A 27,586-nucleotide genomic window follows, 5' to 3' on the forward strand; every position below is an offset into this window, starting at 1 on the left:
CCTAGACCAATACGTGCGTACAGACCGACGACTGCAGAGACACCCAAGTTTTTTGGTCCGAAGCAAACCACTGAAAAATATAAGTCTATTCTTTCATTATAACAAAGTCAAACAATGTCATTCCAATAAATCATCTATAATGCACTGTGAATTATTTTAAATGGTTTTAGAAGACACAATGCAAACAGTTTCTAGTTTTGGGGCACCTGGGTGGCTCAGTGGGTTAAGGCCTCTGCCTTCAGCTCAGGTCATGATCCCAGGGTCCTAGGATCGAGCCCCACATTGGGCTCTCTGCTCAGCCTGCTTCATCCTCTCTCTCTGCCTGCTTCTCTGCCTACTTGTGATCTCTGTCTGTCCAATGAATAAATATTAAAAAAAAAGTTTCTAGTTTTTATTTCCACTGTAACATAATAGGTTGCAAACATGAATAAAATTCTACCCAGTTCAATTCCAAGATTTTTATTCTAATTAAATTAACTTCACAAAAGTCTTTTAGAAAACTTTTGCAACAGACAAAACTTGCCAAAGGTGAAAAGTACTCAGTAAGATTTAACAAAAATGCTGTGTTTGCAGAAATCATTTTTATTATCATCCATTAACAGACTTCCTTCACTCAATCATTCTGGTTTTGAAGCAAAAACTAAGATGCTACACAATGGCTTTTTCTGTGTAATGGAATCTTGTCAGCAACAGATTAATCGACTACCATGGCTTTAATTAACTTATCACTTCCCCTCACCCACTCCATGGTTCCCCTCACTTCCCCGACAACTTCCCCTACAATCCTAGTATCACCTACAAAAGCAAGCCACAGAAAATAGAAGCACAATACAGTCAGGTACCTTATGGGAACATGGGGCTGCTCCTTTGGTAGCTACCACTATAAATATTAAGGGAAAAAAGGAGTAGGAGTTAAAGGAAACATGTGATGGTAAATAAATAGAACCACTTTGAATTTATGTAACATGTTTGTGACTCTCAATGTGTTTAACTATTTTTCATTAACACTGAAATAAGTTAACTTCTCAATATATAAACTGACAGGTTCATTACTAGTCGGGTTATATTTAAAAAAAATAGGAACAATACCATGTTTAAAATTTAAAAGAGTTTCTTCTGTTGTATCCTACTAATTGAGAATGGGACTAAACAAAAAGACATTAAATGAAATGCTTGACTTTCCAAAAAGAAACCCTAACGGCATTGTTATCCTAACCTACAAATATTTTTCCTAGTTCTCTTCCACTAAGAACTGAATAAAACGGAGTAACTTACACAAAAGGTAATTTTCTATATAGCCAATGGAGGCAGACTACTTACATCAATGTCTAAAAATGTTATATAAAGAGCTTAAATTAATAAGAAAAACATTAACAATTCCCCTCCTCCAGTAAACTATGCACAAAACATGACTTAGCAATTCACAAGAAATATAAGTAGAGGGGCGCCTGGGTGGCTCTGTTGGTTAAGCCACTGCCACTGCCTTCGGCTCAGGTTGTGATACTGGAGTCCTGGGATCAACTATGGCATGGGGCTCCCTGTTGAACAGGGAAGTCTGCTTCTCCCTCTGATCCTCCCCCATCTCATGCTGTCTCTCTCATTTTCTCTCTTTCAAATAAATAAAATCTTTAAAAAAAAAAAAAAAGAAAGGAAGGAAGGAAGGAAGGAAGGAATTCAAGTAGTAAATTTCAAGAATGTTCAGTACTCCTACTAATCAAGTAAATAAAAAATTAAAAAGTCAAGTAGTTTTTCAATTACTAAACTAAGAAGATAAAGGTTTTTTAATATACTATATATGACAAAGGTTCAGTAAAACTGGTCTTACCACACACTGCTGGTGACATTAAAATCTGATACAGCCCTTTTTGGAGAGCATTTTAAAATTTTAATAAAAATAGTCATTTAGTAGGATCTTACTAACAGACACTGTTCTAAGGTTTTCAGAACCTGTATCCTCTTCAATTTTCTCAACACCCCTATGACGGGGATTTTATCATCATCCCCATTCTATAGGTGAGTAAACAAATACGGAGAGATTCAATTTTTTATACAAAGCCCACAAGTAGAAAATAATGGAACCAGAATCTCAGACCCAGCACCTGGACATTACAGCACTCACCTCTATGGATCAAGACTCATACAAAGCTTCTTTCTTTTAAGCTAGTGATCCTGCTTGTGGAAATCTGTCCTATAAAAATAATCCAAAAATATGAAAAGGATTTTATCTACAAAAATGTCTGCCAAAGCACTTTACATAGTATAATAATACACAAAAAAATAATAATATTAAGTACAGAAACAGAGGTGACTAAGGGGTGTTTACATCAGTTTACTCAGTGAAAAATTAAGCACCTTTCAAAAATGTTATGGAGTTTAACAACATGGAAATTTTCTTTCATATGAGAAGGTAAAAAGTGGGTTGTACAATTCTATGTATACTATCATTAATACAACAAAAATAAAATATGCATATGAAAAAAGTTGAAAAGAAAACATCAAAATAAGTGTCTTTGTTAGAGTGGAAAGAGCTAAATTTTTATTTTTCTTCATGCTCCCCGTCTTCTGTGACAATAATCTAATTTTTTATACTGAAAAATATCTGAAATAACAGATTCCCACGATTAGAAATCCACAGGTTCTATGGTGACAAAAGAAATTTAGATTCAAACTGAAAAAGACAACAGTGTTTTGACATGTTTTAGTAAACAAAAGGATAATCGAGTTATATTTCAAAAATTTCAGGAAAGAATTATAATCTCTGTCATGGTAATGTTAAACTAAACAAATTCTATTTTAACCGAAGTTCAAATTAATGCCAACCCATCACTATTCTCCCAAAGACCCTGAGCGAAAGGCCTACGTTTGACAGTGGCCTCTTAATAACACGTGTAGGTTAAAAGTTACCAGGAACTGGATTAGGATTCAGAAGTACTGGGACTGGGAAAATATAATGAGATCTCGTATACAGAGATCTGATACAGAATTCTGGTGATAAGCACAGCCTAAAAATAACTCTAAAACTGTAAATGATCAGTAAGTTCTCTACCCAGCATCATTTTGCAGTGGCAGCACTGGCAAACACCAAGCATCTCAGGATATGGGGCGCCTGGGTGGCTCAGTGGGTCAAGCCTCTGCCTTTGGCTCAGGTCATGATCCCGGGGTCCTGGGATTGAGCCCCGCATCGGGCTCTCTGCTCGGCGGCGAGCCTACTTCCCCCTTCTCTCTCTGCCTCTCTGCCTACTTGTGATCTCTGTTTGTCAAATAAATAAATAAATCTTTAAAAAAAAAAAAAATCTCAGGACACTTGACACCAACACTATGCCAGTGCAGTGCTACCAGACCCCAGCTACTCCTCCCGAAACAGTCCCTCCCTGCCCCAGGAAGATGAACCAAAAGAGGAAGGCGCTAAACAGGGGTTAGTTGGAGGAGTAAAGGGTCATTAAAGAAGACAGTGAGTGGACTGTGAAGACAAAGGAAAAATAAAAGCAGAGAAGCTGGGCCAGCAACAGAAAGGGAAAATAATTCCTGATTTAAATTAGTTACTTTGAGGAGAAAAAGTATACACTCTAGTGCCAAAGGACTCAGTTTTGAAGAGATAAAAACCTCCATCTCTTTCTGCATCCAAGGCAGTTTCCTTCAGACAGTATGCTATCTTTAGAAGAAAGCTTTTTTTTCTTTTCTTTTTTTTTTTTTTATTAAAGTAGGCTCCATATCCAACGTGGGGCTTGAACTCACCACCCTGAGATCAAGAGTCACATACATACTCTACTGACTAAGAAAGCCATGTGCCCCAGAAGACAGTTTCTTATTCTGGAGGCTATGGAACTTCTACAAAGCTTTCAGAATAAGTTCCACTAAAACCTTCCCCTTAAATTATACAAATCTGTCTATCTATATTCATGCATGCTCTTCTGAGAATGTGAGGATATATCCAAAGGAAAGGGATCTGTAACTCCAAAAAAGATTAAGACCAACCAAGATTTAACTAACCTCACACTATGATGATCTGATCAGTTGGGCAGTTTTCCTCTCTTAAACTTCCTGCTTAATTCCTGCCTATTTAATGTTAATAAAGTTAACAAATCGAATCAAGTGCTTACAGTACATCGGACACCATTCTCTTTACAAACATTACTTTATTTAATTTTCACAACAACCCTGTGAAGTAGGTACTATCATTAACCCCCTTAGATGAAGCAACAGAAGCACCAAGAAATCATTTGCCAAGTGTCGCACAGATGTTCTGTTTGAAAATGGTAAAACTTCTTGGGACACCTGGGTGGCTCAGTCAGTTAAGCGTCTGCCCTCAGCTCAGGTCATGATCTCAGCATCCGGGAACTGAGCCCCACACTGGGCTCCCTGCTCAGCGGGGAGCCTTCTCCCTCTCTCTCTGCTGCTACGCCTGCTTATGCTCTCTCCCTCCCTCCCTTCTACTCTCTCTCTGTGTCAAATAAATAAATAAACTCTAAAAAAAAAAAAAAGATTGATTTACAGATTCAATGTAATCTCGCGTATTGAAATAATGTGGTATCAGGGCACCTGGCTGGCTCAGTCAGAAAAGCATGCAACTCTTGATCTCAGGGTCATGAGTTCGAGCCCCATGAGGGGTGTAGAGATTACTTAAATAATAAAATTTTGAAAAAAATGTTAAAAAGAAATAACAAGGTAACAATTTTTTCTCAAGATTGATCTACAGATTCAATATAACCCCTATCAAAATCCCAATACATTTTTTTGTAGAAACTGGCAGGCTGACCATAAAATTTACATGAAAATGCGAAAGACCTATAATAGGCAAAACAATCTGAACAACAAAGTTGGGGGAATTAGACTACTTGATTTCAAATTTTACAATAAAGCTACAGTAATCAAGATAATGTAGTATTAGGGACGCCTGGGTGGTTCAGTTGGTTAAGCAGCTGCCTTCGGCTCAGGTCATGATCCCAGCGTCCTGGGATCGAGTCCCGCATTGGGCTCCTTGCTCGGCAGGGAGCCTGCTTCTTCCTCTGCCTCTGCCTGCACTCTGTCTGCCTGTGCTTGTTCTCTCTCTCTCTCTGACAAATAAATAAACAAAATCTTTAAAAAAAAAAAAAAAAAAGATAATGTAGTATTAGCAGAAGGACAGACATACAAATCAACGGAAGAGTCCAAAAATAAACCCACATGTTTATGATCAAGTGATTTTCAACGAAATTGCCAAGACAATTCAATGAGGAAAGAACAGTCTTCAGCAAATGGTGCTGGAATGACTTTACATCCAAATGCAGAATAATACACTTAGACCTTACCTCACACCATACATAAAAATTAACATATCACTGACCTTAATGTAAAACCTAACACTATAAAAGCTTCTAGAAGCAAGCATAGATCTTTTCAATCGTAGGCTTCACAAAGAGCTCTTAAATATGATATGAAAATCATAATTCCGTAAGGGAAAAAATACTGATAAAGTGGACTTCATCAAAATTAGAAGCCTTATTAGCATTTCAAAAGACATCACTAAAAACTGACTAAGAATAAGCCACAGAGTGGAAGAAAACACCCGTTAAGTCATATAACTCATAAAGGACTTGTATAAAAATTACCTAAAGAGGGGTGCCTGGGTTGGCTCAGTGGGTTAAGCCTCTGCCTTCGGCTCAGGTCATGATCCCATGGTCCTGGGATCGAGCCCCGCATCGGGCTCTCTGCTCAACGGGGAGGCTGCTTCCCCCCCACCCCCCGCCTGCCTCTCTGCCTGCTTGTGATCTCGGTCTGTCAAAAAAATAAAGTCTTAAAAAAAATAATAATAATGTTTTAAAAAATACATAACGAAGGCTAACTACAGGGGTGCCTGGGTGGCTCAGTCACTAAGCACCTGCCTTCGTTCTGGGTCATGATCCTGGGGTCCTGGTCAAGTCCCTTATCCCTGCTGAGCAGGGAGCCTGCTTCTCTCTCTCCCACTCCCCCTGCTTGTGTTCCCTCTCTCACTGTGTCTCTCTGTCAAATAAATAAATAAAATCTTTAGAAAAAGAAGGCAAACTATGGACATAATTTTTTTTTTAAATGGCAGTAGTTGCTGGGGAAGGAAGGGAAAGGATGAACAGGCAGAACGGAGGATTTTTTGGGCAGTGAAACTATTCTGCATATTACAATGGTAGATACATGTCATCACACATTTGTCAAAACCCACAGAATGCACAACACCAAGAGTGAACCCTAATGTCAGCTACAGACTCTGGATGATAATGATGTGTCAAAGGAAGTTCATCAACCCTAACAAATGTACCCTGTAACAGAGGGTGTTGATAATGGGGGAAGCTGTGTATGTGTGGGAGGAGGGATGGTCTATGAGAAATCTCTGTAACTCCCTCTCAGTTTTGCTGTGAACCTAAAACTGCTCTAAAAAAATAAAAGTCTGGTATGTGTACATATATATAATGAACTCTTATGACTCAAAATTAAGATACACACACACACCCAAAATGGAGGAAAGATTTAAATTCATACTTCACCAAAAGAATTTATACTTTACCATAGAAATGGCGAAAAAGCATTTGAAAAGATGCTCAACATCGTAAATCATTAGAGAAATGCAAATTAAAACCACAATGAGGTATCACTACACACCCACCAGAACAGTGAAAATCCAAAAGATTTACAATTCCAAGCATCAACAAGGATATGAACCTTCGTACAATGTTAATGAGAATATAAAATGGTACGGGAACTTTGGAAAAGTCTGGAAGTGTCTAAAAAAGTTAAATATACACTAACCCCATAAGCAAGTAATTTATATTCCTAGGTACCTAGCCAGAGAAATGAAACCATTTGTCCAAAACGTTTTCCAAATGTTCAGCAGCATTGTTCATGGGACACAAAACATTGCAAACAACCCAAATGTCCGTCAGCTGGTGAACTGATGAACAAAATGTGGCCCACCCACCCGATGGAACACCACTCAGCAACATAAAGAAACAAACTATTAATAAATGCAACAACATGAATGAACCTCAAAGACATTTTCCCAGGCAAAGGTCTACATTTGGTTGTTGGCTAATGGAACCTAGAATAAGAACCAGTTACCAACAAAAAAGACCATTATCTCTGGATCTTAAATGTAATCTCAGATGTCAAACCTGGCTGTCAGTACTCCAGTTCCTAACCCACAAACTGAAGGCACTGGAATTGATGACAGTGAAGGTCTTTCTAGTTCTGAGGCTGGATAATTTGAAAACACAAGTTAGGCAAGTATTATTTCTTGATGAAAAAGAGTATGGGGGGGGCGCCTGGGTGGCTCAGTGGTTAAAGCCTCTGCCTTCGGCTCAGGTCATGATCTCAGGGTCCTGGGATCGAGTCCCACATCAGACTCTCTGCTCAGCAGGGAGCCTGCTTCCTCCTCCTCTCTCTCTCTGCCTGCCTCTCTGCCTACTTGTGATCTGTCTGTCAAATAAATTAAAAAAAAAAAAAATCTTTAAAAAAGAGAGTATGGAAAATCACTTTGGTTCTCACTCTGGTCCCTGTAACATGACGAATGGGATATATACTCCCTCTGTACCATCTTCCCTGTCGTTGCCAAGGTTATTTTCTAACCAAGTTACACTGTTACTCTTCTGTTTAAATCTTCAATGGCTCCCTACTGCCTACAGTGAAAATTCAAAATTCCTAATTCTACTTTCCCTTCCTCGTTTTCTCACACACTAACCTGGACTTTTTTTTGGTTTGGTGAGTTGTTTTTTCTTTTAACTTTATTGATGTATAACTGACAAAATTGTAAGATATTTCAAGTTTACATCATGATTTCATATACATATACACAGTGAAAGGATTCCTCCCATCTGGTTAATTAATACATCACCTCACATATTTATCTTCTTTTTGTGTGTGGAAACATTTAAGTTCTAATCTCACAACAAATTCCGATTCTGTAGTACACTGTTACCAACTGTAGTCACATTTAATGTTATACATTAAATCCTCAAACTTTAATTTGCAGCTGCAAGTTAGACTGGAGTTTCTTGAAAAAGTGAAGACCAGAGTCAGACACACCTGGAGCCAAACCCTGACCGCATCACTCACCGACCATGGGATCTTCGGAAGCAGCTCTTTCGTCTGTGAAACAGGACCTAATGATTCTACTGCCTCTGCCTGCCAAGCGCGATCTTCAGGGAAGATGGAAGCCTCTGACCCATGATGGCCATGCACTGGTTGTTCCTCACCCCCTACTCTCAATAAAGTTTGTTCTCATTCTTCAGGACTTAACTCATGTTTTCACGTCTTCATTTCCCTGCCTTAAGTTCTTCCTTCTCTAGCTCCCTAGCACTATGCACTATGTCCCACACAGGATTGGTCATTTTCTAGCACAGTGTGCATGGAAGTGGTAAGAACTGCGGCTAGGGATCGTCTCACTTTGGTTCCTCCAGTGTACCGTGCATAGGAGATGCTCAGTAACATCTCCCCTGGGTAATTAATAGAAAACAAATAGACAAAGAAACCCAGACTGAAAATAAAACATGCTGTAAAAACTTACTTTGAAAAAAAAAAGGGCGGGGGGGGGTGCCTGGGTGGCTCAGTCGGTTAAGCGACTACCTTCAGCTCAGGTCATGATCCGGAGGTCCTGGGATGGAGCCCCACATTGGGCTCCCTGCTCAGTGGAGAGCCTGCTTCTCCCTCTCCCTCTGCCTGCTGCTCTGCCTATTTGTCCTCTCTCCATCTCTCTGTCAAATAAATAAATAAATAATTTAAAAAAAAAAAAAAAAAAAAAAAAAAAAAACAGATTTTAAGTCACCTATAATCTCAGTAACATTAAATACCAATTTTAACGTTTGAAGCCTTTCCTCCTTCCAGGTGGGAGGAAGAAAGGAAACAAGCATGAAGTACAGTAGAAAAAGAATCAGGAACCCAAGCCCTATTACTCCTGTATTATTTCTACCTCTGGAAAATGTTTTGTGTATTTATTATTAAACACATCACCTTAATTAATATGTTCTAGTGTAGCAGTCTACCAGACGGTCATACTCAATTATAGGTAACAAAACATACTCCAAAGTGAAATATGAAATTCTGGATGAAAATAAATGTCACCCTCTGTGGTGTTTACTGATGCTCTTCACCAAATACTTCTAGTTCTCCCTCCAGAAATATGATTTCACTTCCCATGCTCTCGTGAAGTTAGGTGCCACCGTGTGCCTTTCTCAGGTCAATGAAAGGTAAACACAGCCGACATATGCCATTGCTTCCAGTCTTTAAGAGCCAGAGCAGAACCTATGATGTTCTCCTTCTCCTGCCTTGGCAACGTGAAGGACAGAGATGGGGTCTCCCTCAGCCTGGACGCAGCTGCTGTAGAGCAAAGCTCCCAAGCCAGCCTATGCAGGACGCGCGGTACAAGCAAGAAATCAACTGTTGCTGACTGCAGAAACTAAGACTTGAGTCTGTCTGTTACCCCCACATACTCTAGCTTTCTGATACACACTGCATAAAGAAGTTTAGTCTTTCTCTACATCATCCCAATCCCCAGTTTTAAGAATGTTGTGCACAAAGTAGGGACTCAGGTTTATTAGCAAAATTTTTAAATATGGAATGAATTTCAGGATATCTTAAGGGGGGGGGCGGTCCAAAGCTTAGCAAAAAAAACAAGTATTTTCAATGAGATTTTAAAAATTGAAGTAGCTACACATAAAAAAAGGCGCCTGGGTGGCTCAGTGGGTTAAAGCCTCTGCCTTCAGCTCAGGTCATGATCTCAGGGTCCTGAGATTGAGCCCCGCGTCCAGCTCTCTGCTCAGCAGGGAACCTGCTTCCCTTCCTCTCTCTCTGCCTGCTTCTCTACCTACTTGTCATCTCTGAGGTCTGTCAAATGAATAAATAAAACCTTAAAAAAAAAAAGGCTAAAATATGTAGCACAGTATAAAAACGACAGCATGCTATCACTCCCCTATTTACCCAAAATAAATCCTTCCTCTACTTCCTCACCCTGCTGGGGCCAACAACTGGGCCTCAGGTGGGATTCCAAAGAACACCGCAGGTCATCACTCCCAATCCACCGGGGCTGGCCCTCAGGGTGAAATCTATCTGCCCTCTCTAGGGGTTCTGTATTATCATTCTCACACTAGGAAAAACCCAAGCCCCGGAGATAAACTGGTTGCCCACAGTGGTGCAGACTACTGGCTGTTTCTGGAGCATTCACTCCCTCCCTCACCAACACTCTCCATCCACTCTAGGCAGCCATGCACTCAGCTAAAGGACTACATTCCCAGCCTCCTTTGCACCACACACGGCCATATGACTAGGCTCCAACCAATTACAACAAGCTGAACCACGTGGTACTTCTTACAAGACCGTTTTGAAGACAGGAACTGTGCCCTGGGTCTACTCTCCCTCCATTCTACTTCAATGGATGTGGATGTAATAGGAGCCATCATGGAACCTGAGGGCAAAGGCCACATCCTAGAGATGTCCGGGCAGAGAGATTAACACCAATGGAGTCACTGGTGATCTCGCAGCGCAGGGACGCCACACCAGCGCTAGTGCCTACCCTCCAGGCTTTGATGGGAGAGAAATAAACCTTCCTATCCAAGTCACTGTTAAAGGCAAACCTACGCTAGGCCCAGGAATATAACCCAGGTATCCTGACACAAGAGTCCATAAACCTCCAGATATGTAGAAGGTATCTGTAAAAGTCAAGAAAGTAAAATCATATCTTTTGAAAGCTGAAAACCGTAATTATTTTTTTCCATTTTTATTTATTTTATTTTATTTATTTTAATTATAGTCTGAGCTACACTGTGACAGCTACATTTTTAAATACCACTTAAATTCCCCAATAATAAAAATCCACTTCTATTTCAAAATACCTTACTGAAATGAGGGGCAAAGGTTAGGGGCAGCCTCATTCAACTATCTCAGTAAAAGAAGCTGGAAAACAATAATGATTTTTATCATTTGTATCTCCAATAGTTTTTGTTTTTATAATTTAATTCACAAAATCATCTGCTTCCATTTTATACCGATACCTAACAAACCACCACAAAATCTAACAGATTAAAACTACCAGATTTTATTCACTCATAATTTTGCAATATGGAAGGTACTCAGCTGGCTGGTTCCTCTGCTAGTTTTACCGGTGGTCACTTTTGTAGCTGCACTCAACAAGGAATTTGACAACGAGCTGAACTCAGCTGGGACACTGGCAACTGGGCCTCTCTTTTTCACTGTGGTCCAGAATCCCTGCCTGTGCACATGGTCTCTCCAGCAGGGCAGACCTACCTTCTTACATGGTGACTGGAGCTCCCAAGCAGGCAAGAGTTAAAAGTTCCTGGCCTTCTTAAAGCCTAGGCCCCAAACTAGCACAGTGCCATTTTTGCTGCATTCTACTGGTTAAAGTGAGTCACAGGGCTAGACAAGACATATGGGGAGGTGACCATACAACAGCATAAATCCCAGCCGCCATGGTTCACTGGGGGTCACCAACATAATAGACTACCTTCTCTCCCGGCATTTACTGTGCAGGTTAAGACCCTGATGTATGAGCTATAGCATGCTATCACCTCTCTGAGTCTCAGCTACCTGCAAAATGAGGGGTTAGATGAAGTGTTCTTAGAATGCTCATCTGGTTTTCCCATTTTATGAGTCTCTAAGTATGTAAGAGACTGATATGAGAAAAACTTGGCCATACCAACCAAATTCAATCTTGGCAGAACAATTAGATGATGAGAGCTTTAAGGTTAAAAATGTAATTAGTTCTTTAAAATTTACTTTATATCTAACTGGGTGCTTACTCCAGACATGTGGTATATGCCACTAGGATCCCCAAGATCAGGAAATCAAGGAAGTTATTTGTTTGTTGCTAGGCTCCACTAAAAGATGGAATTAACAAAATCACACACACTCCTATGACCACTGGCTATGCTGCTTCTAATGTAAATGATTACATGGAAATGAAAAGATTAAAAATGACTCAGGGGACACCTGAGTGGCTAAGTGGGTTAAGCCTCTCTCTCCAGCTTAGGTCATGATCTCAGGGTCCTGGGATCGAGCCCCACATCAGGCTCTCTGCTCAGCAGGAAGCCTGCTTCTCCTTCTCTCTCTCTGCCTGCCTCTCTGTCTGTTTGTGATTTCTCTGTCAAATAAATAAATAAAATCTTAAAAAAAAAAAAATGACTCAGTATGAAAGACATAATCATTTTAAAAACCACCTGATAGGAAGTCTCAATTAGGAAGACCTACTAATAAAAACAAAGTCGGCAGAGTTATAATACAAAAAGATCACTATGACCACATTCACAAGTTTGGACAATAAAAAATTTTTAATAATTCTGTAGTAACGGTACTATATATACAGCTTTGAGGGAACTGCTTTTTGTTGTTCTTCATGTGTTCCTCATAATAAGAAACATTCTATAGAGATTTCTGCTGACCTAGCTTTTTTATCTTTCTTTTTTGTCTTTATTAGGGACAGCTGTACGGAAGGGCAATCTTTATTGGCCCCCCACCCCCAATAACGACTACATTGTTTTATGCCATGACATTTTCAGAGTGAGTCTGGCATCTCATCACTTGTCTGTCGCTAACAAGTTCTAGGATATCAGGCAAATCCTTGATTGATGATAACTCATGAGAGCGGCAATAACAAATATTAACCAATTCTTAGAACAGTACCTCCTAATAACAGCACTTAGTTTTTACCAGACACTGTTCTAAATTCTACAAATACACAAATTCACAACAATCCTAAACCAGGTGTGCTAGAATGTGCACTTTGCAGATGAGGCAACCAAGGCAGCAAACAGTCCAGGAACTTCCCGAGACCGAAGAGTGAGTGAGCAGTGGGACATGATTTGAATGCAGGCAACCTCGGTGCCAGAATCTGTGACGTACCCCAGAACTTGGTTTTCTCATTTGTAAAACACGACTATGGTTTTAAGCTATTGGCTTTTTAAAAATTGCACAGAGGGGCCCCTGGGTGGCTCAGTCAGTTAAGCATCCAACTCTTGATTTTGGCTTGGATCATGATCTCAGGGTCATGGGATCGAGCCCGCATCCAGCTCCGCGCTCAGCAGAGTCTGCTTGGGACTCTCTCCCCTCTCCCTGCCAGCTCTCTAAAATAAATAAATAAACAGTGCATAAATGTACATACAAGATTATATACTCCACAGAAGTATTAATGATGCTATGTATTCTTCCAAGTAATTTTCTCCACCCAAAATACATCCATAGTTTGGGGTTGTGTGCTCTTTACTAAATAGAGTCAGTACTAAACTTACTGCTTCGCAACTTTCAGAAGATTTTCCCTCAAGTCAACAAATATATCACAGACATTTTCCCACTTTGGTACCGACAGGTCCACCCCTCTGTCCTGAGAAAAACTTCCTGGCGGTCCACCGATAGGTGTTTTGCTATAGCCAATTCTCTATTCATTTTCTACTTTTCTCTGCTGCCATGAACTTCCTTGCACATACTTGCCCATTTGTAGGAACATATTCTGATTTCCTTCCTCATTTTTATGGGCTTTCTTGGTCCCTTCCCACCCCACCATCATGTCCTAAGAGAAGTAAGCATCCTAATTCTTTTACTAAATTTCACACACCCTCCGCATTCCCAGTGATTTCAAGGAAGTTACATCTTTAATCACCTACCCTAATCAAGCTCCTAAACTTCAATGCTACACCGCCCAAACACCCCCAGACGTCTCTATCACCTCAACATCTATGGCAGAAACTTCAAAACTCCTCTTCTGCATTGACTGAAATCTCTCTTCTTTTCCAACCACTTTACCAACAATATACCATCTGCCTTGATCAACTCACACCATGACTATTGCAACAGGCTGTTAATCTCTGCCTTCAGGTAACTCCTCTCTTCATATTATTACCAGGGCAGCCTTCCTAAAATAATTGCCATCAAATAAACAAGTATTAGAGTACCGACATTCAACTGTATAAGACGCACAGAGAATACAAAGTAATTTAATAACGCTTCTGTCCTCTGGAAGATGGCAAACATCTGCTTTTAAGACTTTAATTTAAAAAATAAGATAACCTGGGTATAAAGCAGGGGTGAAGACCTGTAACCTGCTCACGGTCCACAGATTAAACCTAACCCACAAGGTGTAGTCCCAAATAGCGTTTTAGATCTTAACTGAAGACACTTAAAAAGAGAATTCACGTAAAATTCCGAGTTCTCAGTCTCTGTTGAAAAATCAGAATATCTAGGGGCGCCTGGGTGGCTCAGTCAGTTAGGCAGCTGCCTTCGGCTCAGGTCATGATCGCAGGGTCCTGGGATCGAGTCCCACGTCAGGCTCCCTGCTCAGTGGAGAGCCTACTTCTCCTTCTCCCTCTGCCTGCTCCTCTGCCTCCTTGTGCTTTCTCTCTGTCTCTCTAATAAATAAATAACATCCTTAAAAGAAAGAAAGAGAAAAGAACAGACAGACCAGAATATCTAAAAGCAACATCTGACAGTCTCACATGGCAACTATCAGCCAGAACATTTTCATTTGCACCTGAGTGAGGCATAGATTCCCAGAACCCTTCAGGCTGTTTTTACTCACCATTTTTTCCCCAACTCAAGGCCTTAAGTTATGTCAGCTGTCATTCAGGATCTTACAAGCTGCATGTAATCATTTAAATTACCTACCTGGTCCCTGTAAACAGTTTATAACCCCTGCACTACAAAGCCTGAACTCATTAGCCTGGCATTCAAGGACCATCATGGCACGGCCCCAAATCCCACATTAAGCCTCTGTTCTAGTCACACTCCACCAAGAAAACACGTTTTACACTTCCCGCCTCAATAATTTCACTCACAGTGCTGCCCCAGAACACTCTCTTTCGCACTGCACTTGGCTAAATCTTATCAATCATTCAAGTTCTAACTCAAGGACTGCTTCCTCCAAATCTCTGCAGACCCCTCTTGGCCACAGCGAACCTTCTTCCAGAGTTGACTGTCCACCCCCAACATACACTTAACACTTACATGCTCTTTGAATAAAACATGCCAAATGAAAGACCTAAAAAAGTTATAGAACAGTACTTCCCGGACTTCTGAAGCAATTTCAGCATTCGTGTATCATACATAGTTACTGCTATCACAAAATTAGCAGCAAAAGCAAAGTCAAACAATTTTCCCATCTTTTTTTTTTTTAAGATTTTATTTATTTATTTGACAGACAGAGATCACAAGTAGGCAGAGAGAGAGGCAGAGAGAGAGGGGGAAGCAGGTTCCCCGCCGATCAGAGAGCCCGACTCGGGGCTCGATCCCAGGACCCCGGGATCATGACCCGAGCCGAAGGCAGAGGCCCCAACCCACTGAGCCACCCAGGCGCCCAATTTTCCCATCTTTTACATGAGACTTTTTTCCTAGACAAAGTGCAAAAAGAGCTGTGTCATTCTTGTTTCTCTTGTGTTCCTAAGTCCTTCAAATTCTGCAAAGAGAGAGACTGACACTTCCCATCACAAATTCAGAATTGGTCTTTCCACTACATTTTCACACTAACCACAAACACACATTTATATGCAGGCCACCACCAAAGAGAGAGAAAAAGAAAAGAAAAAGAAATTGTCCCTATTTCACTCCATAACTTTTGCAACTCACACTGCCAAGAAGTTCTGAAAATAGACACTGTAGCACAAACATGATAAAGACAATTTTTTAAAAAGAGGAGGAAGGCATTAATCAGCTTGCTGAAATTAAAAGACAGGCCAAAACAATAAAGCAAAAAAGGAGAAATACACACACACACACACACACACACACACACACACACACAGACCGGTAAGTTTATTCTATATCAGCTAAAAAATTATGTTTGGTCCAAACATCTCATGGATTAAAAAAAATGTATCAAATGGATACAAAAATGTATCCAAGGTATCTCACACCTCCCCACCAGGCAAAAGCGTAGACTGCATCTAATATTAACTGTAACTAAAAACTGACCATTTTTGTTTTGGAAAAGAGGTTTCATGGAAGCCCCTAAGTCATATCTGCAAGTGGCTTAAGGAAACGTCATTGGACAATCACTATCTGCCCAAAGGCAATCTGACTGTGGCCTGGGGAATACCAGGTAGTTTTGCAAAAAGGTGGGGGAGAGGGGAAGGTAGAGTAGTGTGTTTGTCACCCTGCAAATGGCCTAAAGATCTGCCATGGCAGAATTAACTGAGACAGTAGGAAAATGTATTAAACCGCTGTTTTCAGAATGGGAAAAGAAACGATTCTGATACTTTTAATTGTTTAAGTAATAACAACCAATATGCTGAACATAAAATTGTAAGACTAACAACATATTCCCAAAGACTAGAGACTCCATGAGTAAGACCAACAGGAAAACAGCAGACTGACTACAGTGAGGTCAGGTTGGAGAACAGCCACCCTAACAGGTGAAAGGCTGCCATTCCTGGACCAGCTTTTCAATTTTCAAGTACATTAAAACATTTCAATGCCTATTAAGTGCCGGAGACCAGTAATTGCCAAAATTTCCATGTACCTAAATCTCTTTAAAAATAATAAGGGACGCCTGGGTGGCTCAGTTGGTTAAGCGGCTGCCTTCGGCTCGGGTCATGATCCCAGGGTCCTGGGATCGAGTCCCACATCGGGCTCCTTGCTCAGCAAGGAGCCTGCTTCTCCCTCTGCCTCTGCCTGCCTCTCTGTCTGCCTGTGCTCGCTCGCTCTCTCTCCCTCTGTCCCTGACAAATAAACAAAATCTTTGAAAAAAAATAAAATAAGAAAAATAATTACTATCATATAAATTATAAAACTGCATTATCTCAAGAAGCATGAGTAACAGTGGTATCCTCCAACTGTAAACTGTTGCTTTACGAAACTGCATATATTACAATGTAATACACCTTTTTATTACTTATTTTAAATTCACAGCTATGGAAATGAGGTTTTGTTGGGGGAGGGACCTTACAAATATAGAATAGCAACAGTCATCGGCTGCAGAGCCATTTTTTTGCTGTCCCTTGTATGACATCACTGGTTGTGCCCAATTTTCTACAACAATAAGGCTCAAGGTGGCTTTCTAATAACAGTAATTGCTCTCTGAAAAGAAAGTGGTTCAGAATATAAAGAGGTTTGGGGTGTTTTTGTTTTTGTGTTTTGTTTTTTTTTTTGTTTGTTTTTTTTTTTTTTTTCAAAAAGAATCAAGGATAGTGCCTCAGACATCCTATCCTCACCACCTGCTTCTCCACCACCCCCACACCCACACCCACCCCATCCCTAACATTAACTTTGTTGACTTGGTAAAAAATACAGTAGAATGGTAGTCTTCCCAATTTAGTAATGTGAATATATATTCCAAGGAATATATATTCCAAGGAAGGAAAAATAAAAATCAAAGCTTTGGGGAAAGTTTCCTAAATATTAACAGAAAATTAGCCCTCTAGTATGTGCCTACTCTGTGGCAGGAGCTTCTTCACCAATGGAAAGACCTATACCTCTGATAAAGATTATGAGCTACTCCAAATAACCAGTTAGATAGTCTTTACTGTTAAGGAGAACTTTCAAACAATGTAATTTCAAACAAATGTAAATTTCATTTTTGACTTCACATTTGGGCAACAGGAAATCCTTATTTGTATACCTACTTTTCAAACTCAGCTATAGCTTCAGTTCAAAATTCTTAGTTTTAGTAAACAATTTTAAGATAACAATAGTTAACCAAAACTAGTAACTATATAGCCTATGCTTTTTAAACAGAATAAGACAAAAATTATCTAGCAGTATAAAACAAGAAAATGCTAAGTTTACTTACCTAATTATTAAAAATTCAAACTCAAAGAAAGTATAATTAGCAGTGCATGATTACCCTCTTTTTCTAAATCCAAAGAAAAACACACAAACACACTTTTAAGCAGTGTCATAAGACATTTTCTTTAGCACAAAACAACCCACTTACTGACCATCTAAATAACATGCACAATTTAAAAACTTGTATCTCCACTGCATTTCACAAAAAAAAAAATATTAATTTTCATTCCTTAGGTAATTACTTGCAATCCCCTGTAATTTTAGCATTTACAAACCTAATTTACATTTGGTACACTGCACTTTCACTTTCAGGATCTTCACTACCCAACTGCAGGGTCTTTTCTGCATGCATCCCCAACACTGTAGAGAAACACAATTGAAAACCCTCCCATTTGCTTTCCAGCTCACAGATTAGTTTCCACTTACATGTTTCTAAAACAAGCAGAGTCCACGCCCTTCAAAAGGCACACCAAATTTTTTAAAATTCACTAAAAAGTTTGGAATCATCAAAGTTACCACTAAATTTCGTGCGAGGAATGCTGTCCGGGTTCTGAAATCCAAGAAAGAAAACTCTCTGAAGACTTACAATTGTACTAAACATGTGTAGAAATTTTCAAATTTCTCAAAGGGGTACTTTTTCTTTATACATAAAATGAGATAAAAATAATACAGAGGTAATACCCAATCCAACCTTTCTTCCGGTGCACCCAGGGGTTGCACTAATACAAATGAACTCACTTCGATCTCAGGGGAGCTATGCATGTGTGTTTGGCCTGTGGGTTTGTGTGTTTGCTTGTGTGTGTGCACGCGCTCGTGCACTTGCATGTGTATGAGTGAGGGGTGTGACAACAAATAGGTCTACTCTTCCTAGAGTAAGAATTTAAAAGGAAATCTAGAATATACATTAACCCCAAATTAATACTGAGAAAGAAACCAAGAAGAAATAGTCAAAACGGGAAGCAATTAACTTAAAACCCTAATACGGCTGGACATGCGTTGCTTTAAAAGATACAAAAAAGTGACAAAGTTTAAAGTTACTTAAAACTCCATCTTTCTTCTCCAAATTCACTCAATCGGGGAATAATAAGGGCATTTTTACACCAGACGTTTCATTACAATCCTCGCCAGAGGCATAATAAACCGCAACTTTGTACCACAAAGCAGCCAGTGCAATAATGTATATATGTCCTGTCCTTGTTTCTCTCACGATTTGTCATAGGTAGGTAAGAGCTGGAAATAAAATATGGAGGCAAGCAAGTTAAAGGGCCTGAATCATTTTCACAGTAAAAGGAGAGCAAAGCAAAAAAAGAGAACTGCAGCCGGGGCTCCATGAGTTTGCCACAACGGGGCCCTCCTCTGCCTCGGTGAACCCTACTACGTTGACTATGCACCACCAAACATAACACTAATGTTACTAAACCGGTGCGCCCGAAAGACAACAACAAAACACCAGGCTCTCCACGAGCGTGCCGCTCTCCTGCGCGTCCCCGTGCACCCTTCCACTCCCGACAGTTCAATGAGATGATCCTAGCATGAAATGAGTAAGCAACACACGCCATTCTACAACTTCCGAAGGCGTTCGCAGGTCTCCCCTAGCACCCTCCCGAGCCACGAGCGCGGAGCGGCTCCCGGCACCGAAACCGGTTTCTTAGTTTCCAGGCCAAGTGGCCGCAGAACCATTTTGCAAAAAGGCATTCCCGGTCCTCGAGTAACCCCAGTCTAAGTCCTCGCGCCCGCTGGAAACCAAACGAAAGCCCTGGCCGAGCCGGTACCGGCTCCGAGCGACGACTCCGAGGGAAGTTCGGCGACACTTGCATCTGTCTTCTCCCTGCACAAATGTGCTCTCGCTACTCGGCCTGCTGCGGGGATCCTGGCTCCGCTTCCAAAACTTCTGCACGCTCCGGCCGCAGCAGCGCGATCTCCCGGCAGCCGAGCTCCCCGGCGCCGGGCAGTGCGGGTCGGGGTGGGGGAGGGGGAGGAAGAAGTCGGGCGACTTCCTAATATATCATTAAAGGACGAAAGCTCAGCTTCGGGGGCACGAAAAGTTAAAGGGGCAGCAGGCTGACAAAGAGGGGCGGCGCGAGCTCCTCCCGTGCCCTTGTCCCCCAGCGAAGCCGGCGGGGCGACCACCTGGCCCCGGCGCTTTGACAGCTCCGTGAGTGTCCCGCAGCGGACCGCTTTGTAGTTGACAATGCGCTCGCCCGGGGACGACCTGGGCGCGCTCCGCCGTGGCTTTCTGCAGTGACCCAGCTAGGCCGAGGGGAATCGACGAGAAATTTCCCCAAAGCCAGAAGCACCAAGAAAAGCCGGCGCCAGGGCCAAACTAAAAAGTAAAGTGTGGCGGCGGCGGCGGCGCGGGCCGTCGGAGCCCCGCCGGGCGGAGTGAGGTGCGGGCGCCCGCGGGAGGCCGGGCCGGGCGGCCGCGCAGGGGGCGCGGGGCGCGGGGCGGGCGGGCGCCCGGGGCCGGAGCCGCGCGGCCGGCGGGCCCCACCCCCACCCCGCGGGGGCGGCCGGGGGCGCGCGGGGGCAGGGGGCCGGGCGCGCCGGTGACAGCTCCGGGCCGGCGCCGCGGCTGGCTCCCGGCCTGGCTCCCTCACACTCAACTTACTTCTTTCTGGCTCTCTGGAAAGGGGAAGCGCCATCTTTGCGAGGCCGGCCCCGAGGTCTTTTGTCTGCGGCTGCGGGGCTCGGGGCCGGGGCTCCGGGCTCCTCGGGGGGTGGTGGCGGCGGCTGCGGCTGCTCCGCGCTCTTGTCCTCCTCCGACGACATCCTAGTCACCAGGAAAGACACATGGATCCCGGTCCTCCTCCTGGGGGGCTCCTCCCGCCGCCGCCGCCGCGGCCGCCGCCGCCGCTGCTGCTCGGGTTCCTCCTCCCCGGCTCAGCCTCTCGCATTTCCCGCAGCCCCGGGAGCAGCAGCAGGTACCGGGAGAGGCGGCAACATGGAGCGAGCAGGACACGCACTCACACACATACGCGCGGGCGCGCGCACCTCGGCGCGCAGGGGCCGGGCGGGGGGCGGGGGGCGGCGGGCGGCGGGCGGGGCGCGGGCGGGAGGGAGGGGCCGGCCGGCCGGGCGGGAGGTGCGGGCGGCGGCGGCGGCGGCGGCGGGCGGGGCGCGGGCGGGGGCCGGGCGGTGCGGGCGGGCGGGCGGGCGGGCGGGTGCGGGGCGGGGCGACTGAGGAGGGGTGCGGGGGGCGCCGGCCGGGGCTGCGCCCACGCCCCTCCCCCAGCGCCCGCGGGAGGGAGGAGAAAGGGGCCGCGGCGCGGGGGGCGGCGGGGGGCGGCGCGGGGGGCGGCGGGCGGGCGGGGGGTCGCGGCCCCGCCGGCCGCCCCTCCCCCGCGCGGGCCGCGTCAGGCCGGGCGGCGGCGGCGAAGTTTTGACAGCTGCTCCAGTTGTTGTTGTGGGTTCCGGGCTGCGCGAGCGCCGGCCCCTCAGCGCCCGCGCCCGCCCTCCCGGGCCGGGGAGGAGGAAGTTTTGCGGGTGTGCGTGTACCACACACAGACACACACACACGACCGTGGCCGCCGCGCGAGGGCCGCGCGAGGGCCGCGCCGGGTCTCCCCCGGGCGCCCCGCACCACAGACCTCTCAAACTCGCAGCCGTCTCGCCCACACACGGCCGCCGCGACGCCCCCGCCCCCTCCCCTCCCCCTCCCCCACTCCTCGGCCCCACCGCCCCCCGCGCGCCGCCGCTGCCACTCACAGGGCTCGCTCCGCGCATGCGCCGCTCGCGGATGCGCCGCCGCCGCTGACCTCACCGCCCCTCCCCCGCCCCCGCTCCCTCCGCCCGACTCCCCCCACCCCCCGTCCCCCGCCCTTCCCTCTCCTTTTCTGACGCGGCCGCCGGGGCTGCGCCTAGACTCCGACTCCGGCTCCGGCTCCGGCTCCGGCTCGGCTCCGGCTCCGGCTCCGGCTCCGGCTCCGGCTCCGGCTCCGGCTCCGGCGAGCGCCAAGTTGCGGAAGCGGCGATCCGGGATCGGGGTCCAGGGACTGCGCGGCGCGCGCGGGGGGAAGAGGAGGGCCGCGGCGGCCGGGGCTGCCGGCGAGCCGCCGGCCGCGGAGCAAGCTCGGCCCCCGCCCCGGGCACCGCCGCGCGGGCCCCCGCGCCCACCCGCCCGGCGGCCGGAGCTCGGAGCCCACGGGCGTTCCCGCCGCCGTCGCGGACGCGGAGTGCGGCACGACTTCGCCGCTATCCGATCCCGGGGAGAGTTTGGTGACCAGAACGTCCTTTTCAAACGGGCCCGAAAGGGCTCCTCGAGCTGTCAGACAAACAGCGGTGACAGGTCAGGGAGCGGCGCGCGGAGCGCCGCACACGCCAGCCAGAGCCCACGACCGGGGACCGGCACTGTGTCGGGACGCCCCGGAGGGCGGGGGTTTCAGCCCCCGCGGTGCGGAGCCGGCAGCGGGAGAACGGGCGCGGGGAGGGGCGCTTCCCCGGGGGGGACGGTCGCCCCCGGGGTCCTGGGGGCGCCCTCCTCCGGCGGGGGGCGACCCTTTCTGCTTTCCCTCCCACTCGCGACCGCGCTGCGTGCGGACCCGGCGGCACCTGCGGAAGCGCCGGGACGAGCCGCGCAGTCGGGGTTGTCCTCCCGCCGGCACGCGGGCGCCCCCGGGCAGGGCCACTCGCCGTCCCCGCTGCGCCGTGCGCGGCTCCGGCGGCGCGTCCCGGCTTCCCGGCCGGGCTGCTGCCCTCCATGACTCCCGAGCGCCCGCGCGTGAACTTTGAATTGTGCCCCTCTCCGGGCAAAGTATACACAGGGTGATTTCCAGAGCCGGTTCTCGCTGAAAGCAGCTCTTTGAAATGGCTGAAACGAGGACTATAATAAGACAGTCATTGGGATTCCTGCAGGGTTCAATCCCTGCTGGCTTGGTTCAAGTTTACTAAATTTACAGCAACAGGAATTCTGATTGGGGCGAAGCTGACTTGGTGAATGCAAACCATAAATTAAAAGTGTCTCACTATTAGAAATTCAGCACGTATATGCCTAATGGTAAATTATGAAGCAGTGTATGTACAGTCTTTTCATTACTTTTTTTTCCTGCACATTACATTTTCAAAAATCGGATTATTGATCCAAATGTTTATCTGTGTTCATTACTGAGATTAGAGCAGTCCTGTCCGGCTCTGAGTTTCACATGCACAAAATTATCTATCAGGGTAATTTACTTCAGTCTATTTCTTCAGCATGGGGAGAATTTAAGAGTTAGTACGTGCAAACTGCAAGTCACTCCTGCTGGAGAGAAGTTTTTAAAAGGAAACAACTAGGGACTGAACAGAAAAGTGGGTAAAATGGAGGAAAAGGTGAGAAATAGGTTTGTGCACTGATGCTTCTGGAAAGAAAAGATGGTGGATAGTAAGCCCAGCCTTAAATCTCCATTCCTTTGGCTGCTGTGAGCAGACAAGCAGTTGGGATCTGTTGAAATAGGATAGCAGGCTTGTCAGCCTGACGTGATCATGGGCAGAGCAAATAAAATATTACTCAGGATGAAAAGGATGGATTCAGGGGCGCCTGGGTGGCTCAGTGGATTAAAGCCTCTGCTTTAGGCTCGGGTCATGGTCCCAGGGTCCTGGGATCAAGCCCCACATCAGGCTCTCTGCTGGACTGGGAGCCTGCTTCCTCCTCTCTCTCTGCCTATCTCCTCTGCCTACTTGTGATCTCTGTCAAATTTAAAAAAAAAAAAAAAATCTTTAAAAAAAAAAAGGAAGGATTCAAAGAATACCTGTTTAACATAAAGGTCCTCCAAACGTTCTTGCATGTCCAGGATCCAAATTTTGGAGCTCTGAGACCACAATGGCAAAAAGCCAGGAGTCATGTACCCGAGGTTACTCAAAATTATAAGACCAGAAAGGCATAAGTGTCTAGAAGCACCAAATGCAAAAAGAAAAAATTTTTTTAAAAACCTTTTTCAAAATTGCACATGCAGGCATTTTTAAAACATGGTAGATATGTACCAAAATGTTAACAGCAATAATCTCTGAAGGTCTGGATCACAAGGGACTTTCACTTTCTATATTACATTTTTCTACAATGTTTGAATCTTTCAGAGCACATGCAGTATAATAAATGCGTATTAAATATTTAGAATGTGGTTTGGGGGGTGAGGATTATCATCTACACCAAAGAAAAAGCAACGTCTCATGGAACTAAGCAAAATAAGAACCTCAAAGTATCTAGCAAAAAACTGATGATAAAAATTCACAGTACAGTACCCATTCTTAATAATTGGAGGCCTATAAATGTCATTGATAGGGCCTTTATTTAGAGTTTGTTTTGCTTTGTTTTAGTGAATGTAAAACATTTCTCAGTCTCTCCCATAGGTTCAGTATAAATTGTCTCTCTCTCTCTCCCTCTCTTTTTTTTTCCCCATAAAGTCTTAAACTCCTTAGCGTTTGTTAGGAACCAAACTTACAGTTGTAGAGGACCACTGAAAACTTAAATTCTAGATCTTCTGATCTTTATGTTCATATTTTTACTGTTAAAGTTACACTTTAAAAAGTTGCAGTCATAGGCTATCAATTTTTGTCCTTTTTCAATGAAAAAAGGTTTTAAAAATTCCAGGGCATGTGGCTCACCCAGTCAGTAGAGCATGTAACTCTTGATCTCAGGGTTGTGAGTTTGAGCCCCATGTTATGTGTAGCGATTGCTTAAAAAATAAAAATTCAAAAGAAAGTCAGTCATTAAACTTTAGTTCATATTTAGTCCACAGTGTGTTTTTAGCTTTGAAAATTCTTATTGCTTTACATGAGTTATTTCAGTAATGCATACCATGTACCTGCTGGACAGAAAAATTAAAGAAACCGAGAAATAATTAAACAGAACATTCACCTTCAAAAATAGTTTGTACAGGGACACTTGGGTGGCTCAGTGGGTTAAAGCCTCTGCCTTTGGCTCAGGCCATGGTCTCAGGGTCCTAGAATGGAGCCCCGCATCGGGCTCTCTGCGCAGCGGGGAGTCTGCTTCCCCCACTTTCTCTCTGCCTACCTCTCCGCACTTGTGATTTCTGTCAAATAAATAAAATCTTAAAGAAATAATTTGTGTATGATTGTGGGGCAAAGTAGGTGTTTGGCAGCACACTTCATATAGACAGGAATCTTGCCCTCCAGGGGTCTATGCTTTAAGCCTGGCACTACTTAGCAAGATAAACACAAAAAGGGCAAGCAGGCAAGTGAAAAATAAACATGGGAAAACATACAAATAGAAAGATTAAATATTTACATCCATTGTGTACAAGACCATAGTTTTAATAGAAATGCATCTGGGCATATGGGGGCAAGGGCAGAGGTGGAGAAGTCAGCAGACAACTATGTTTAGAAGAGGGATATAAAAACATTGTGCCAGCCAGTGTTATAAACTAGAAACCCTACTCCAGCGTCCCCAACGCCCCCCCGCCCCCCAACACACACACACTCTTAAGTTCCTCTTCTTTGATGATACGAGACTACTACTGCATTAGTTTCCCAGGACTACCAGAAGCTGGGGGCTTAAAACAACAAAAGTTTACCCATTCACAGTTCTGGTAGCCAGATGTCCCAAATCAAGGTGTTGGAAGGACTGGTTCCTTGTGGTAGGCTCTAAGGAAGAATCTGGTCTATGCCTCTCAGCTTCTAGTGGTCGCCCACAGTCCCTGGTGACCTCGGGAGAGGCATCACTTCCAAAGCCATCTTCCCTCCACATCTCTGTGCCCTCACATGATGTTCTCTGTGTATGTGTCTCTCCGCTTCTTGTATGAACACTAATCCTATTGGAATAAGAATGCACCCTACTGCAGTATGACCTCATCTTAATTAAGTGCATCTGCAACAATCTTATTTCCAAATAAGGTCACATTCTGAGGTTTGGGGAAGGATGTGAATGTTGGGGGGACAACATTCAACCCAATTTAGCTACCAAACAGCTTATTTTGGTGCCTACCCATCTTAGCAGATTGAAATGTATATTATTTTTTTTTAAATAGTATTTAATGGGTTAACTGCATGCAAAGTTTTCTGGGCACAAGATATTCACATTTATGTTACACCTAATCAATTTATCTGTGGGATAAATAAAATTCAAGCAAATTTAACAGTGACAGTGTTCACACAGTAGTAAGTAAAATTGTGATTTAATATTTCCTTGGTCAGTTTGATCTATATAAGGGTAGGTCAAAAAATTTCGATCCAAAATGTACGGTTTGGAGCCTGTTTTCAAGAACAAAGACAAAGAGCAGATCCTCACTTTCCCTGGGCTGTGAGGCAAAATGGACAAAGACCCAACATAAAAACATGTACCTTTACGATGGAAATGTAACTCAAGAGTCCCACCCATCTCTTTTCATGTTGAAGTCTAAATTCCTTGGCATAGCCGCCTAAGCCTGCCACTCCCCAGCCAAAGTGTCCATCCCCTCTCCCTGCGCCCCTTCCTCCTCACAGTGAGCTCCAGCCTTCAGAACTACCTTTGGTGGACCACAAACTTCACTGGGCTGTCCCAATTCCCTTCCCATCTCACGTGGCCAGTTTCTGCTTCTTTAGATGTGACTTCCATCCCTGACCACGGCTCTCCCCATGACAATGACTCTGTGTCCCCCCAGGCCCCCATGCTTCCACAACACCCATGCTTTCCCCATCACAGCTCTCAAAGCCTAGAATGTATCTCACCCTACGCCCTTGTAGAGACGGCCGCCCTTGTCTGCCTTACTCATCTTTGATCTCTATAATTTAGCAGCAGCTCAATAAATAGTTGTGGAGTAAGTGAAATAAGTGGGAAAACAGGTGAAGTCTAAGAGAAAGAGCTAAGACAATGCCTTACAGGAGTGTCTATTCCCCTCCCCATACATCCACCAGGAGTGTTTACTTTTTAAAAAGAAATTGTATCTTTATAATAATGTAAACATGCATACTTTGCTATATTTTGTGTCAGCTGTTACATTTCTATAAAGAAACCCCACTCCTCATCTTCGCCTCTATACCCAACATTTATTATATGATACTCTTCTCAGGGTTACTAGCTTCCAGAAGCCTGGGTATGGAGGCTCATACCTCTTCCTAAAGGAGTCTCCAAAATCAAAAGAGGTCAGAAGAGTTGTCCACGGTCTTCAGACAGCATAACATCTCCTTAGAAACATTTCTTCCCTTCAATATAATGTTGAAGGGGAAATGATAACAGAATAAATTACATAAAATGTATCATACAGTCCACTTACAGAAAACTAGAAATCCATAACAGTCTATGAGTGAATATATGTGCAAGGTAATAATGTTCATCAAAATGCCAACAGTTATTATCTCTGAGCTGGAATTCCAAATGACACTGGCTTTCTTTGTATTTTTCTTTTTAATTTTTATAATGAATAGCTATTATTTTTACAAAAGCTATCAAATTGTTTTTCAAAGAAAAAGTTTTTTTCTCCAAAATTATCTCCATTTTAGCCTTAATTATATTTCAGTCTCACAAAATTTTTTTTTCATTTTTCTTTCTTGCTATCATCTTCTCTGTGGAAATATTAAAACAATGCCCACCATACAATCATGACTCCTGACTGGTATAATCAGCTTCAGAGCTCTTTTTCATTTCTCCCCCTCGGGGACAACTGCTATTAAACAAAGTAAAAAGGGTTTTTCCAAACAAAAACAAATGGTAATGCTCTGTCTTTCCCCTACTTTTTTTTTTTTTTTTTAAGATTTTGTTTATTTATTTGACAGGGAGAGACACACACATATAGAGAGAGAGGGAGAACACAAGCAGGGGAAGCAGGAGAGGGAGAAGCAGACTCTCCACTGAGCAGGGAGCCCAATGGGGGGCTCCATCCCAGGACCCTGGGATCATGACCTGAGCTGAAGGCAGACACTTAACCAAATGAGCCACCCAGGCACGTTCCCCGCACCC

General features: G+C 44.2%; 1 protein-coding gene across 10 annotated transcripts in view; it reads right to left on the reverse strand.

Moving 5' to 3' along the window:
* LOC111154508 (lysine methyltransferase 2C) overlaps positions 1 to 20,694 on the reverse strand; it is a 267,678-nt gene extending 246,984 nt beyond the window's left edge. For 8 of the 10 annotated variants that reach the window (XM_022514139.1, XM_022514140.1, XM_022514145.1 and 5 more), the window contains exon 1: positions 20,330 to 20,691. In XM_022514139.1, coding sequence (XP_022369847.1) covers positions 20,330 to 20,490 — 161 coding nt within the window. In that variant the 5' untranslated portion in view covers positions 20,491 to 20,691. Of the gene's footprint in view, positions 1 to 20,329 lie in introns of all 10 variants that reach the window. The other 2 variants (XM_022514147.1, XM_022514148.1) reach the window with 2 other exon arrangements.
* Between the last annotated feature and the right edge of the window lie 6,892 nt (positions 20,695 to 27,586).

The sequence above is a fragment of the Enhydra lutris genome, unplaced genomic scaffold (genome assembly GCF_002288905.1).
Source record: "Enhydra lutris kenyoni isolate GAN:26980312 unplaced genomic scaffold, ASM228890v2 scaffoldscaffold37, whole genome shotgun sequence".
NCBI lineage: Eukaryota > Metazoa > Chordata > Mammalia > Carnivora > Mustelidae > Enhydra > Enhydra lutris.